Below are 12,153 nucleotides of genomic sequence, written 5' to 3' on the forward strand. Positions count from 1 at the left end.
TCTGCGGCTGCTGAGAAGGAGATGAGGGGCAAGGAGGTTGGGCTTTGCTCCAAGGCGCTCCTCGGAAGTGCCCCGCGCTGGGTGGGGTGCCTGGCGCTGCAGGGCAGCGGACCAAAGCATTCTCTGGGGCGGGGGAACCCTGGGCAAGCGCCTCCCTTGCCCGGGGTGGGCTGACGAGCGCGCGGGAGCCGCCGCTGCGGCAGCGCGCGGACTCCCAGCCCTCGCGCCGGCCGGCCGGCGGAGAGTCAAGCCCTGCGATTCCGCCTCCCCCTCCTCTGGGGGGAGGGGGAGGGGGAGCGCGCGCCAGCTGTGTGCGCGCGCGCACACTCTCCTCCTCCTGCCGCCCCCCCGTTCCAGCAGGCTCGCGCTGCTCCTCCTCGCGCACATAGCACTCCGGAGCGGCTCCTCTTCGCAGCGCCGCTGCAGTCTGGCTGCTCGGCTCCAAGTTTCCCCATCTTCAACATCCTCCTCTCTGGTGACTAGCGCACGGGGGGACTCCCCCTCGCCCACCTTCCTCGGAGCGCCTCCTGCTGCTGCTCCCAGGTAGGGACCCCGTCGCCTCTCTTCTTGCGCTGCTGGGCATGCCCCCACCCCCGGAAAGTCGGAGTGTCTTCGAGGGGAGATGGAGAAGGAGGGGGGGCTCCGACAGTGGCCCCCTCCCTTAACCTCAGACAAGACAGGCACCCTGCGTTGCATTAGCTAAGCTCCTTGTATTCTGCAACTTTGACCTGCACTGTGGTTGCCCCTTTTTGCTTTTTGATGTGAGTCTATGTCCATTATTATTATTTTTTAAACGGCTGTCCAGCATGTTCCGCCTTTGGCAGCAGCTGCACCGGTTGGTTCACAGTCATGCCATTGAACCTCTGCAAATGAGCATGATGATTATTTTGGGGTGAGTGGGTTGCGGAGTATTGTAGTGAACCGAGGAATGATTAAGAACTGATTATTTGTTTGGTCTTGTCGGGGCGTTCATATTACAGAAAAAAGAAGCATCTGATGCATTTGCTTACATGCCACTTTTGATTATGAATTACATACTTGTACAAAGCAGTATCCTTGCAAAAGATGGAGCTATAAGTTGCTAGTAAGGGAAAGTGCTTCAGGAATCCAGTGTTTTCTCATCTCCATTGAAGTGGCATGTATTTTTCCTTTGGTTAAGTTGAAAGCCTTGCTTGGTGGAGACTCACTGTAGCTCTGAGTGGGTTTGTATTTTTCTTGCATGGTTAGGTTTTGCAAAGAGCAGCTATGAAGGGGAAACTGACACTCTACAAGATGCAGTTGGGTCTTCTCCTTTTATTGGTGGGGGTGCCAACAAGGTGAGCACAACGTTTCTTATTGCTGTTCAACAGAAACGCATATTGTGTTTTGATCTGCTCCTAGTCATTTCCTGTAAGGGGTGATAAAAGCTAGCAGGGGATAATATTTCATAAAAAGTCTTGGTTAGTTGTTTTAATACAATATTTGGCAGATTCTAGATCAAGTGCAGTGACCAAAAGAGTTCTGGGGACAATGTCAAGTTAATTACTTACCTTAAACAATTCGCTACACCGGTGACTTCACATTTTTAATTCAACCATTTGAAAGACAAAAAAATACACCCTTAAATATTTTCTTTGTAACATTCTGAGTTGTAAGAGATGTATTGGAATCAGTATGCCACTGCCAATTTACACCATAAGTTAATCACATAGAACAACAGTGTAGGCAAAGTAATAGATTGTTGTGAAGTCAAATAGCAAACTACAATTTCTAAAATAATGTTGGCATTTTTGAGTATGGGCTTGTCCTTTTTTTTGGTCAACACAACAGATCCCAGAAATGATATTTAAGCTTTAAACCTCTAGGTGGAGATAGCATACAACTTCACAGACCCATAAAATAAAAGAATAGCCTGGTTGATTAATCAATTTTTCATGTTGTTTAGAGATCTCCATTTCTAAAGTGACAACATACCAGAAAGTAATTTTAAACATAATTAGTTTAGTGTTGCCTACGCTCCCTAAATATGCAATTAATTGTAATTTGTAACTTCATTTTACTTGTTTCAACTGTGATCGCAGTACGTTTTCTGGGTAATATGATTTTCAAAATTATAGGGGCCTCATATGGCTGAAAATCTCTTCATTTATTTTGGTCTGATACAATTACCTGGTGGTTATCTCTCAGTGACTAGAATTACCTAATTTTTAAAAATAGGTCATCTATCTTACTTTGCACCCAAACATGGTGCAGTATTAGTTAAATCACAGTGAGCTGAATCCTGTAGTCCTTACTCACATGAATAATCCCATTGATATCAAAGAGACAGTTTGTTTAATTAAGGGCTTTCATGTGAATAAGACTTGTAGGATTACGTCGTAAGGTGATATAACTATCTAAACTGGGGTTTTCAATCATATCTTGACTTCAAAAACTATTCTGTTTTTACAAGAGTAATATAAAAGGCAGATATTCATACTATCGAAGTATAGGTGAAGAAAAAACAGCAATAGTTTTAATTTCCACACAGAGCTTTTAATCTTATTTTACATGTGACATCTAGGTATTTGGTTTGTAAATTAACTGATTATGCTTGATTATAAGGATAGTATCTTGGAAACCACAGACTGCAATAATTTACATTTAAATACTTCCTCCATGATGTTTAATTGTAGGGTGAAAGGAAAATCCTTTCTTTGTTAATTTTTAGGTTGTTTTGTCATAAATTTAAAGATGTCACCTGATTTACTTTTGCTGTAGATCAGACAAAATGTGTTAATTTTACATAGTACAAATTGTTCAATCAAAATTCCTTGATCAACACTGCAGTTGCAGAAGATAAGCACACAGAAAAAAGAAAAAATCTGAAAGATAAAAATACCTGCAGATTTTTGAAAAATAGCATGAACTGGTAATGCATCTAACATGTTGTTTTACTGCCCTAATGCTCCACACAGGTATTAAATAAAGATGGTGTTCTGATATAATTTATTTCACAAAAATGATGCTTAAAATTTGGTTACACAAGAACATTTCAATATGAAGGCTCTATATAGAAGAAACAATTAAGGGTATACAAAGCCATGGTTTGGGTTTCCACACCCAGATGATATGTTCAGCACCATTCTTGACTGGACAGCAGAATCATATTTCATTGGATTTATTGCTGTTTTCCAAGAAGAAATGATCAGTGAAGAGAATTGGGTCTCTTTCTTCACCAAGGAAGTCTGATAAATTTAGATGATCTATACACTCTCCTTGATAGATTAATTTATGGTTTCACCCCAATATTTACAAGATGTGATTGGATCTGGTAAAACATAGGGAAATACTCTTGTCTTTTGAAAGACAAGAATTGTTTCTAAATACCATTTAAATCCACTACAGCTCTTGGGCTGTTCACAGCTCTCGCCCAGCTTGCTTGCTGCCGTCGGCTTCCTTGTGCCCACCCACTATGTACTGACATCAGAGGACTCCCTGAGCATGATCAGTGGAGTTTTCCCTTATGTCAGTACTTCTGCTCATGTACGTTATATGGCCATTGGGTGGAGGCATAACCAAAGTATCTGTTTGAGAGAGAGTGTGTGCAGGGGGTGAGGGAGTAGGCCAGCAGCTCCAAGGAGATAGTTTTGTGTTGGAACTAAGGACACCGATCCATGAGTAATGACCTGTGGAAGCGTATGGCATTTTTGGGGGGTTCTGTACTGGAACAGCCATATTTTTAATTGAGCTCTTAGGAAGCAATATTTACTGTATTTTAATATGTGCTGAAAATAGAGGCTGTTAGAAAATGAAGTGCTTGAAAATTAAAACTGTTTTTCTTAGTATCATGTTTCCAAACCATTGTTTAATATATAATTAGTATATGCATATACACTTACACTACACAGCACATATTTTTCATGTTTCAGAATACTCCTGAAAGTACATTTTTATAGGGAAAAGGTGGTATGATTAAGATAATGTAGGTTATTAGAAGGCAACATCTGACTCATTCAAAGCTAAATGATAACATTAGTTGCATACTGAATGTACATAAACAAATATTTTAGTTTGTAAAATGTTGTTTTAGATCAGTGCTGGCTGACTCCCTAGAAGATGAAGCTAAGAATAACATCACCATCTTTACAAGAATACTAGACAGACTTCTGGATGGTTATGATAATCGTCTTAGACCTGGATTAGGAGGTAACAAAACATTAAAACTTGTTGGTTTTTTTTTTTAAATATAAAATCAGATTCTATATTGCATAATTTGTTGTTTAAATAAATATATATTTTCCCTTAGGAACTTTTTTCCAATGATTTGATTACATATTGCTGCTAAATCATTTATCAATCCATATTTACCTGTTTGACAAAAATTAATGGAACAATAAAGGTATAATGGAAATAAAATCTCTTAACTAGTAGCAACCATTTATCTTTTTTAAAAAGAAAAGAAGTCTGGTGGTTAGAAAACTGAAATAGGATGTGAACAAAGTCTTTTTCCATATAGATAGAACTCCTTCAGCATCAGTCGCTTTTACTGTGAGATCTCGAAGGTGCATATAGGTCCAAACCCTCATGAATGTCCATGGGAAATTTGAGTGAACAAAGATCCCTTGGAATTGAATGAGTATATGAATAGATACATGTATTCACAGAGTATTGGTGTCAATAACACTTGTTTCAGGCTAAATTCTCACCCTGTTGAAGTCAGTGGGAATATTGTCATTGGCTTCATTGGGCCAGGATTTAGCCTTTAAAGAACATGATGTTAGGCATCTTACCTCTATTTCTTATTTTGAAAGTGCCCAAATAATAGAAAGATTATAGGGAGGAGTCAGGGGTCTGTTGTGTCCTGGTTGTACGTGATTTTTAAAATCTTTGTTTGTCGTATTTGCATTTTAATTTAAAAACTTTATTCCAATGAAGAAAATTATCCAAGTGGCAAATTTAAAGAATTTGCTTTGGCTACAAGTGATGGCATATGCTCCATGGCGTATAAAGAACGATCAAATATCTTGCTCTTGATATTTTGTGGTTGTGTCTATTTTTATTTTGTTTGAAATTTTAGTAGGTACAGTGCTAAAGTGTGAAACTGTTACAACTGGCTAAAGCCAGGCATAGTGTGGGCAAGGACAAATTTCCTGAGAGCCCACTTCTGTTCCCATTCATTTCTTTGGAATCAGGCCCTAACTAAGCAAGGGCCTGCTTCAGGTCTCCTTGAAATCAGTGTGCCGGTAGCTCCCCTGCTGTTCCAGTTTGGAAAGCCTTGGCTAGCTTATGACCAGCATAAAGTGGCACGAGCTACCTATAGCTCTCTCATTACGCATTAATCCTGACATGGAATCCCTTTTAATTTCCCGTCCTGGCATCCCTTCAGTAGATATTTGCAAATACATTATTTTATATTTTAAAGGGCTTTATATGTAGATAATTCATAAAATGAGAAGTACAGTACAATAATTGGATTTATGCACATTGTATAGTGATTGATTGCAAGGAGATACTATTTCTTTGCAGAATTATTCATCCTTTCTTAACCATTTTGATGTAGTAAGAACAGACTGCCATACAGATGATGTGCAGAACTAACTTGTCAGAAAATTGAATTTAATTTGTAATTATTTAAAAAACCTTTTTATTGCAAAAGTAATGGAAAAATTCTCTGCCTGTTTACAAAGAGGAACATGCTAATTAATGAAAACAGTCTGCAGTTGCTTTGCATATGGATCTTTAAATTGAGAAAGTTGGAATTAAACATCGAAAGCGTGAATTTAAGGAATGTAAACTATATTTTTATCTTTTTCTGATGGATTTTCAAATTTTGAAAATAAGTCTATATAAATATCTTTAAGAAGAAAATCCCCAAATCTCCCAGGTAATTAATACATGTTTGGTGAGCATGAAAATAAAGGAATTAACATCTGTTCAGTATTGACATACATGCCATCAACCAATGTAGAACATGTGTGAAATGAAAGTGAGTCATGCATTTTGAACCAATAATGATTCATGATATGTGATAATGTTAGTCTGCAAGAATATTGGTAATTTAACAGAACATCAGTTTAAATCAGTTACATATCAAAGGCCTGGTCCTGGATATTATATATCTTACATAGCCTTTTTAGAGAGAGTATGTTATTTCTACAGAATATTACAAAAATTGTATAGACTTCTCTCTTTCTTTTTCTTTCTTATAATGGCTACCTATGGTAAGAATTTGAAAATATTGGTTACTGAAGTTTTCTTTTAAATTGCATTCTTGGTAGACGTTGGTAGGTTCTAATTGTGTCTTCATGTAGACTACTGCATTTTAATCTTGCCTCGATGTTAATCTTGGTATATATGTCATTATTTTGAGTTACTTGGACTAGATTCTGATCTCAGATAAACTTGCTGAATCTGAAGGAACTCAACTGAAGTCATTAGAGCATTTACTTGGGCATAACAGATTAGATCATACTATTACAGTATTTACATTAGTATAACTCAGATCAGAACCTGGAACATCAGAACCTGTCTTAATTAAAACAAAGACATAACTATCAAACGCCTAGCATGGATTCCTTTGAAGCCTTTTGAAAGGAAAATCCAATGCACCAGTTAATTGTTTATCTGACACATTTCCAAAAGTGTCACTAAGCTGAATTTTCTCCCCTATACTTAATTTTTATTGAACTCCACAGTTCCCTAATACTTTCGTGCTTAATATCGAAACAGATAGTGTTAGTTTAGCACTAAATGTTTTAGCTGATTATTGAAAAATAAAATGCAATACAAGGAAACTTTTCTAATAACTGCACATTCTGTCAAAGGGATTGTGTAATCTCTAGCTAAGTGGGAGTCTGTTTGTACCCCATTCCTAAATTTTGGAATAAATTCAGAAACTCCTAATATCAAGCCTATTGAGAAATTAGGGGTGTGTGTATGCTACATGACTTGATTTTTTTAAATTATGGGTGCATACGTTTCAGTTCTGAACTTTATACTCTCCAGAGTGTTAAGGCAGCTTTGTGTTGTGTTGTTGGTGCAAAGCTGGTGTAAAACTAATAGTATTGATCACTGGAGGCCCATCCTAACAGCAGGAGTCCTCAAGTTGGGTGCACAACCACTGTGGAGACTTATACAGCACCTCCCTTCAGCCAACAAAGAGGATGCAGTCAGGGGCAAGGGGACAATGCAGTGTTCCTTGGGGCCATAGGCAGCAGGCAGACGTTAAAGCAGGTCTCAGGCTATTCTAAACTTGTTTCTATGGACCAAGCTGTCATGGAGTAGCCCTAGGACTGAGCCTGCAGATTGGTGGATTAAAGCCACTTCATACCCCTCTCCAGTTTTGCCTGACACTCCTTGGTTGCAGCTGCAGAAGTGGGCCAGAGTACCTCTTCTAAAGTATGTTGTTCGCTTAAACTTAACAGTTCCTTGCAATCTTCTGTTGGGACATCAGACTTACTGCAAATGTTGCTTTAACACAATAAATACATAAATATATGTATCATTTGTAATATTTTATATGGTTTAGATCCAAATTTATTATCCTATTTTCATGCAAATATTTTAGAAGGAGTGTCTACCTTATCAAGGTTTACATACTTTAAGTTGATTTCTGCTGATGTGGATGGGGACCAATAGTCCGATATGTACATTTTTCTCCAAGATAATTTATCACATTGAATCCTGGGGTTTTTACTCTTTTATGGGAGCAGCTAGTTGGGAGTATGCTTTAGGATAAGGTGGGCACATCACACATGTTCAATTTTGTGTGCTTGCAGAGAACAGACATTTGTGGATCTTTGTCCTTCCTTTTTTTGTATGAAAAATGTAAAGACATCAGTTTATTTTAATTTAGCTTCCCATAAATATAAAGTGCCTCCATGTTTTTTGTTCTGTTTGCACAGTACCTAGCACAATGGGGCCCTGATCTACTACTGAGGCTCTTAGGCACTACCACAACACAGATTACAAACGACAAAGATAGTACCAGCTTTGCTTTCTCAATGTAGTTTTAGAAGAACAAATACAGGTGTGACGGGTTCGGTCACAGAGACCCCCTTGGAACTGTCACCTGACATGCTGAGATTACCTCTGAGCCTATTTTCCCTGCCAGCTTGGGACTCCAGAACCTTGCCTTGTTGAGCCAGACACGCTAGCCTGCTGCAATAAAGTCCCAAGTCTGGTCCACGCCCCCAGAGCTGCAGACTTTAACCAAAAACTGCTCAGCAGGTCGTCTATCTCCAACACTCAGCTCCCAATGGGATCCAAACCCCAAATAAATCCGTTTTACTCTGTATAAAGCTTGTACATGGTAAACTCATAAATTGAGTCTACCTCTATAACACTGGTAGAGCTGATATGCACAGGTATTAATCACTTACTCTGGATGAATTAATAAACAAAAGTGATTTTATTACATGTAAAAAGTAGGATTTAAGTAGCTTCAAGTAATAACATACAGAACAAAGCAAGTCACCAAGCAAAATAAATCAAAAACACTCAAGTCTAAGCCTAATACATTAAGAAACTGATTACAGGTAAAATCTCACCCTCAGAGATGTTCCAATAATCTTCTTTCACAGACTAGATGCCTTCCTAGTCTGGGCCCGATCCTTTTCCCTGGTACAGTCCTTGTTAGTTCCAGCAGACATCTTAGGTGTTAACTAGGGGTTTTCACATGACTGGAAGCCCCCTCTGTCCTGCTCCATCTCTTTTTATAGCTTTGGCACAAGGCGGGAATCTTTTGCCTCGCTGGGTTCCCACCCCTCTTCTAAATGGAAAAGTATCAGATTTAGGATGGATTCCAGTTTCAGGTGACAGGATCACATGTCCTGTGAGACATCCGATGAAGTGAGCTGTAGCTCACGAAAGCTTATGCTCAAATAAATTGGTTAGTCTGTAAGGTGCCACAAGTACTCCTTTTCATGTTAGAGAGCTTATTCCTTCACTCTCCCACTTCCCTGGTCCTTCTCGCGTGAACAGAGAGCAACAATACCCGAAGTCCGAAGGTGCAAACAATTCAATGTTTATTGGGGTGAACTTCCAGCAAGCTTAAATCCAAGTTCCTTTTTTCCTTTTTTTCGAATCCCAACTTACTTCCTGTTTGCCCCTAATTTATATAGTAATATTCTTAGCTATACCTTAACCAATCATTCTACTGAAATTTAACTAACCAATCCTAAATATTGTTAGCTAATCATGTTACCAATTATATCCCACCACCTTAATTAGTTTACACCCAGCAAAATTAATTATACAGCAGACAGAAACAATCACAGAACCAGACAGAGACCATGCCAATAAACAATAGCAAAGTGGGAACTATAATGACAAAACAATACAGAAGTGAGGATTTCACAAGTACATCTATAAAGACATAAGGGTTTCCCAGCTGTGTCTATTGATAAGTGAGTTCTTACCAGACAGAAAACTATCAACCTAAATTTCCTTTTACATCTTCTAGGCTCTTCCCTTTCTCTGGAGGTGATAGATCGGATCACCTTCCTAACAGCCCCATATTGACTAGTTTGGAATGTGAGGAGGTGACTGGTTGCTTCCCAGCTTATGGCTGCCTCTACTGCTTAGCCAAAGGCATTGGCCTAAGAACAGGGCCTCAGACTGTCACAGTGAGAGAAGGCCCTTACACAGATTCTTTCTTGTGTACTTCAATTAATAGCTAAATGATAAACATATACGTACATTCTTAGAGTATAGGCCTTTACAGACAGGCCTGAATATCTATATCCTAACATTATACTTCATATTTCTAGCTTCAGATACAAGAATGATACATGCATACAAATAGGATGAACACCCTCAGTAGATTATAAGCTTTGTAATGATACCTTACAAGAGACCTTTTGCCTAAAGCATATTCCAGTTCACATTATATTCATACTCATAAGCATATTTCCATAAAACATATGGAATGCAACATCACAGCGGGATCTATTTATTTTCTCACTTGGACTAATTTTATTCTGGGACAGTTCTATTGACTTTCAGCATAATTAGTGCTGATTTACAAGTGGGGGGAGCAGAAGATTGCTGCAGATTTTAATTTTAATCGGTGACAGGTGAAAGTATAATAAATTTGACAACTTCAGTCCTTAACTACAATGTTAACCAAGAATATATATTTAAGTGAAAAGATGAAACTATCTGAAGGAAGTAGAAAATCATTCATAATTAGTATATCGATGACAAGGTGGAAGAACTGGAGAGAATTTGAGAGGGCTGGGAAAGTCTAGAGAACAGATAACTTTGCTCTCTTGGATAGTCTTTGCCTAAGACTTGGTGGTATTGTGAAGAAGCCAGGGCTGCACTGGCAGGTGAAAAGTGGACCAAGCAATGTATTTTGTCCAGTTCCCACAATACCATGAGATCCTATGATGTGTTGGGTGCCCTTAGTTTCCAATGAAGTCAATGAGAGTGCTCAGCATCTTTCAGGGGATGCACAATACTTCACAGAATCATTCCAGTAAGGGACTAATATGCGATACTAAAGGTAGGTGTAACAAGTCAGTAGTGGCTCTGGGGGTCGGGTGGCATTTGAAGAAGGGAATATTAACACCTTGGAAGAAGGTCTTTGGTATCCTCCTTGAAGAATAAAAACAAAACAAAACAAAAAACCACCACCAACAAACCCTGCCCTTCTGCACATCCCACAGGCCAAAAACAAACATTCTCAAACCTTCCCCTTCACAAGTATCTTTGAGGCAAATTCTTTCTCTCTTCCCCTTTGTAAAGTTTCCTCTCTCCCCAAAACTCCACATCATCTGTTATCCTTCCAGAAAATATCCCCCTTTCCCCCTCACCCAAAATTCCAGCATTCGCTCCACTTCATCTGAAAACGCCCATAGTTTCCCAGCGCTGGTCAGCCCCCCGACCGCAACTCTGTCTTTGGTTTTGACCCCAATTACATCTCACTGCAATCTCTCACTGTCCCAAACACCAATTCCATTGTTGCCTTTGCCTCTTCTCCTATACCATCTCTCATACACTGCTTTCTATTCTGTTCTGGTCTATGTATTTTCTTATACTACACTAATTACTCTAGTGTATGAGCGCCTTCCAGTAATGCGCTAAGCAATGTGATTAACATCTGTCATGTGTTCGTTCTCTCATCCTCCCCCCTGCGGGGAGAAGCATATGCAGTGGAGTTCCTTGTTGTGGTAGGTTTTAGGGTGTTTGTGGGTTGTTTGTTTGTTTGTTTGTCTGATTGATTTGTCTAATGAAATCAATCTGTCGTGGGATTGGGTAAGCAGAAAAATCTCAGGGCGGCTTTCTGGCTGGACATGAGAGGACGGGTTCCACCCCACACACAGCGTAGCCTAGGCTCTTATTTTCCGTTCATGCCAGTATAATGCTGTTGGTACTAGTGGTGGTCTATCGCAGATCTGCTGCTTCTAGTAAAGCTCCTGATTGCATACCAGTGATGCTGTCTAAGAGGGATGCCATCATTTCATCACCCTCTTTACCAAACTATCCCCTCCCAACACACTGAACTACTGCACTCAATATTTACAACTATTAGGGTGTGGGGAGGATGTAGTTTGATAATAGGGTGTGTGCAGAAGGCCAGGTTGTGTCAGTTATGTTGTGTGTAGTAACTTCAAACATTTTGCAACAACATATTGTGTGTGTTAGTTATTGTAGTTGATTATATATATTATGGTAGCACTCAAAGATCCCAATCAGGAGCATAGATGAAGTGACAGTTCATTATATTATTAGCATACCCATACAGGTGGTTTGTTAAATCGTTCATTTAGGTTTGTAAATGATGCTAAGTGATTAGGCACAACACAGGGACTGAAAAGGGGATACCATAAATTGGTCCGTGGATTAAACAGGTGACAAATTAAGGATGATAGTATTTTCAAAAACCCAGCTCAAAACTTCAGAATGAAACACTTAACATAATCAGTTGGATCATGATGGTTCATCCATTTTTTTTCATTTCTGACATTAATGGATTCAAATGATGAGTCAGTCTCAAAAGCAGATATATTAGTTAAGCTGCTGTGTTGTTTTGTAATGCACTAAATTATTAAATCAGAACAACAGACAACGAATCTGAATTAAGATAGTAAATTATCTAATTGTTTTTAATTATAAGAATCGGAGAGCTTTAATATGTCAAGATAAATCCTGCAGCAACTGGATGTGTGAGGTAATATATTTTATTGG

At 39.0% G+C, this 12,153-nt stretch overlaps 1 protein-coding gene across 2 annotated transcripts in view; it reads left to right on the plus strand.

The window, feature by feature from the left end:
• Positions 1-438: 438 nt before the first annotated feature.
• GABRA2 (gamma-aminobutyric acid type A receptor subunit alpha2) overlaps positions 439-12,153 on the plus strand; it is a 78,023-nt gene continuing 66,308 nt past the window's right edge. For both annotated transcript variants that reach the window (XM_073340104.1, XM_073340105.1), the window contains exons 1-3: positions 439-543; positions 1,228-1,316; positions 4,052-4,167. In XM_073340104.1, coding sequence (XP_073196205.1) covers positions 1,246-1,316; positions 4,052-4,167 — 187 coding nt within the window. In that variant the 5' untranslated portion in view covers positions 439-543; positions 1,228-1,245. The remainder of the gene's footprint in view (positions 544-1,227; positions 1,317-4,051; positions 4,168-12,153) is intronic.

The sequence above is a fragment of the Lepidochelys kempii genome, chromosome 4 (genome assembly GCF_965140265.1).
Source record: "Lepidochelys kempii isolate rLepKem1 chromosome 4, rLepKem1.hap2, whole genome shotgun sequence".
NCBI classification, from domain to species: Eukaryota; Metazoa; Chordata; order Testudines; family Cheloniidae; genus Lepidochelys; species Lepidochelys kempii.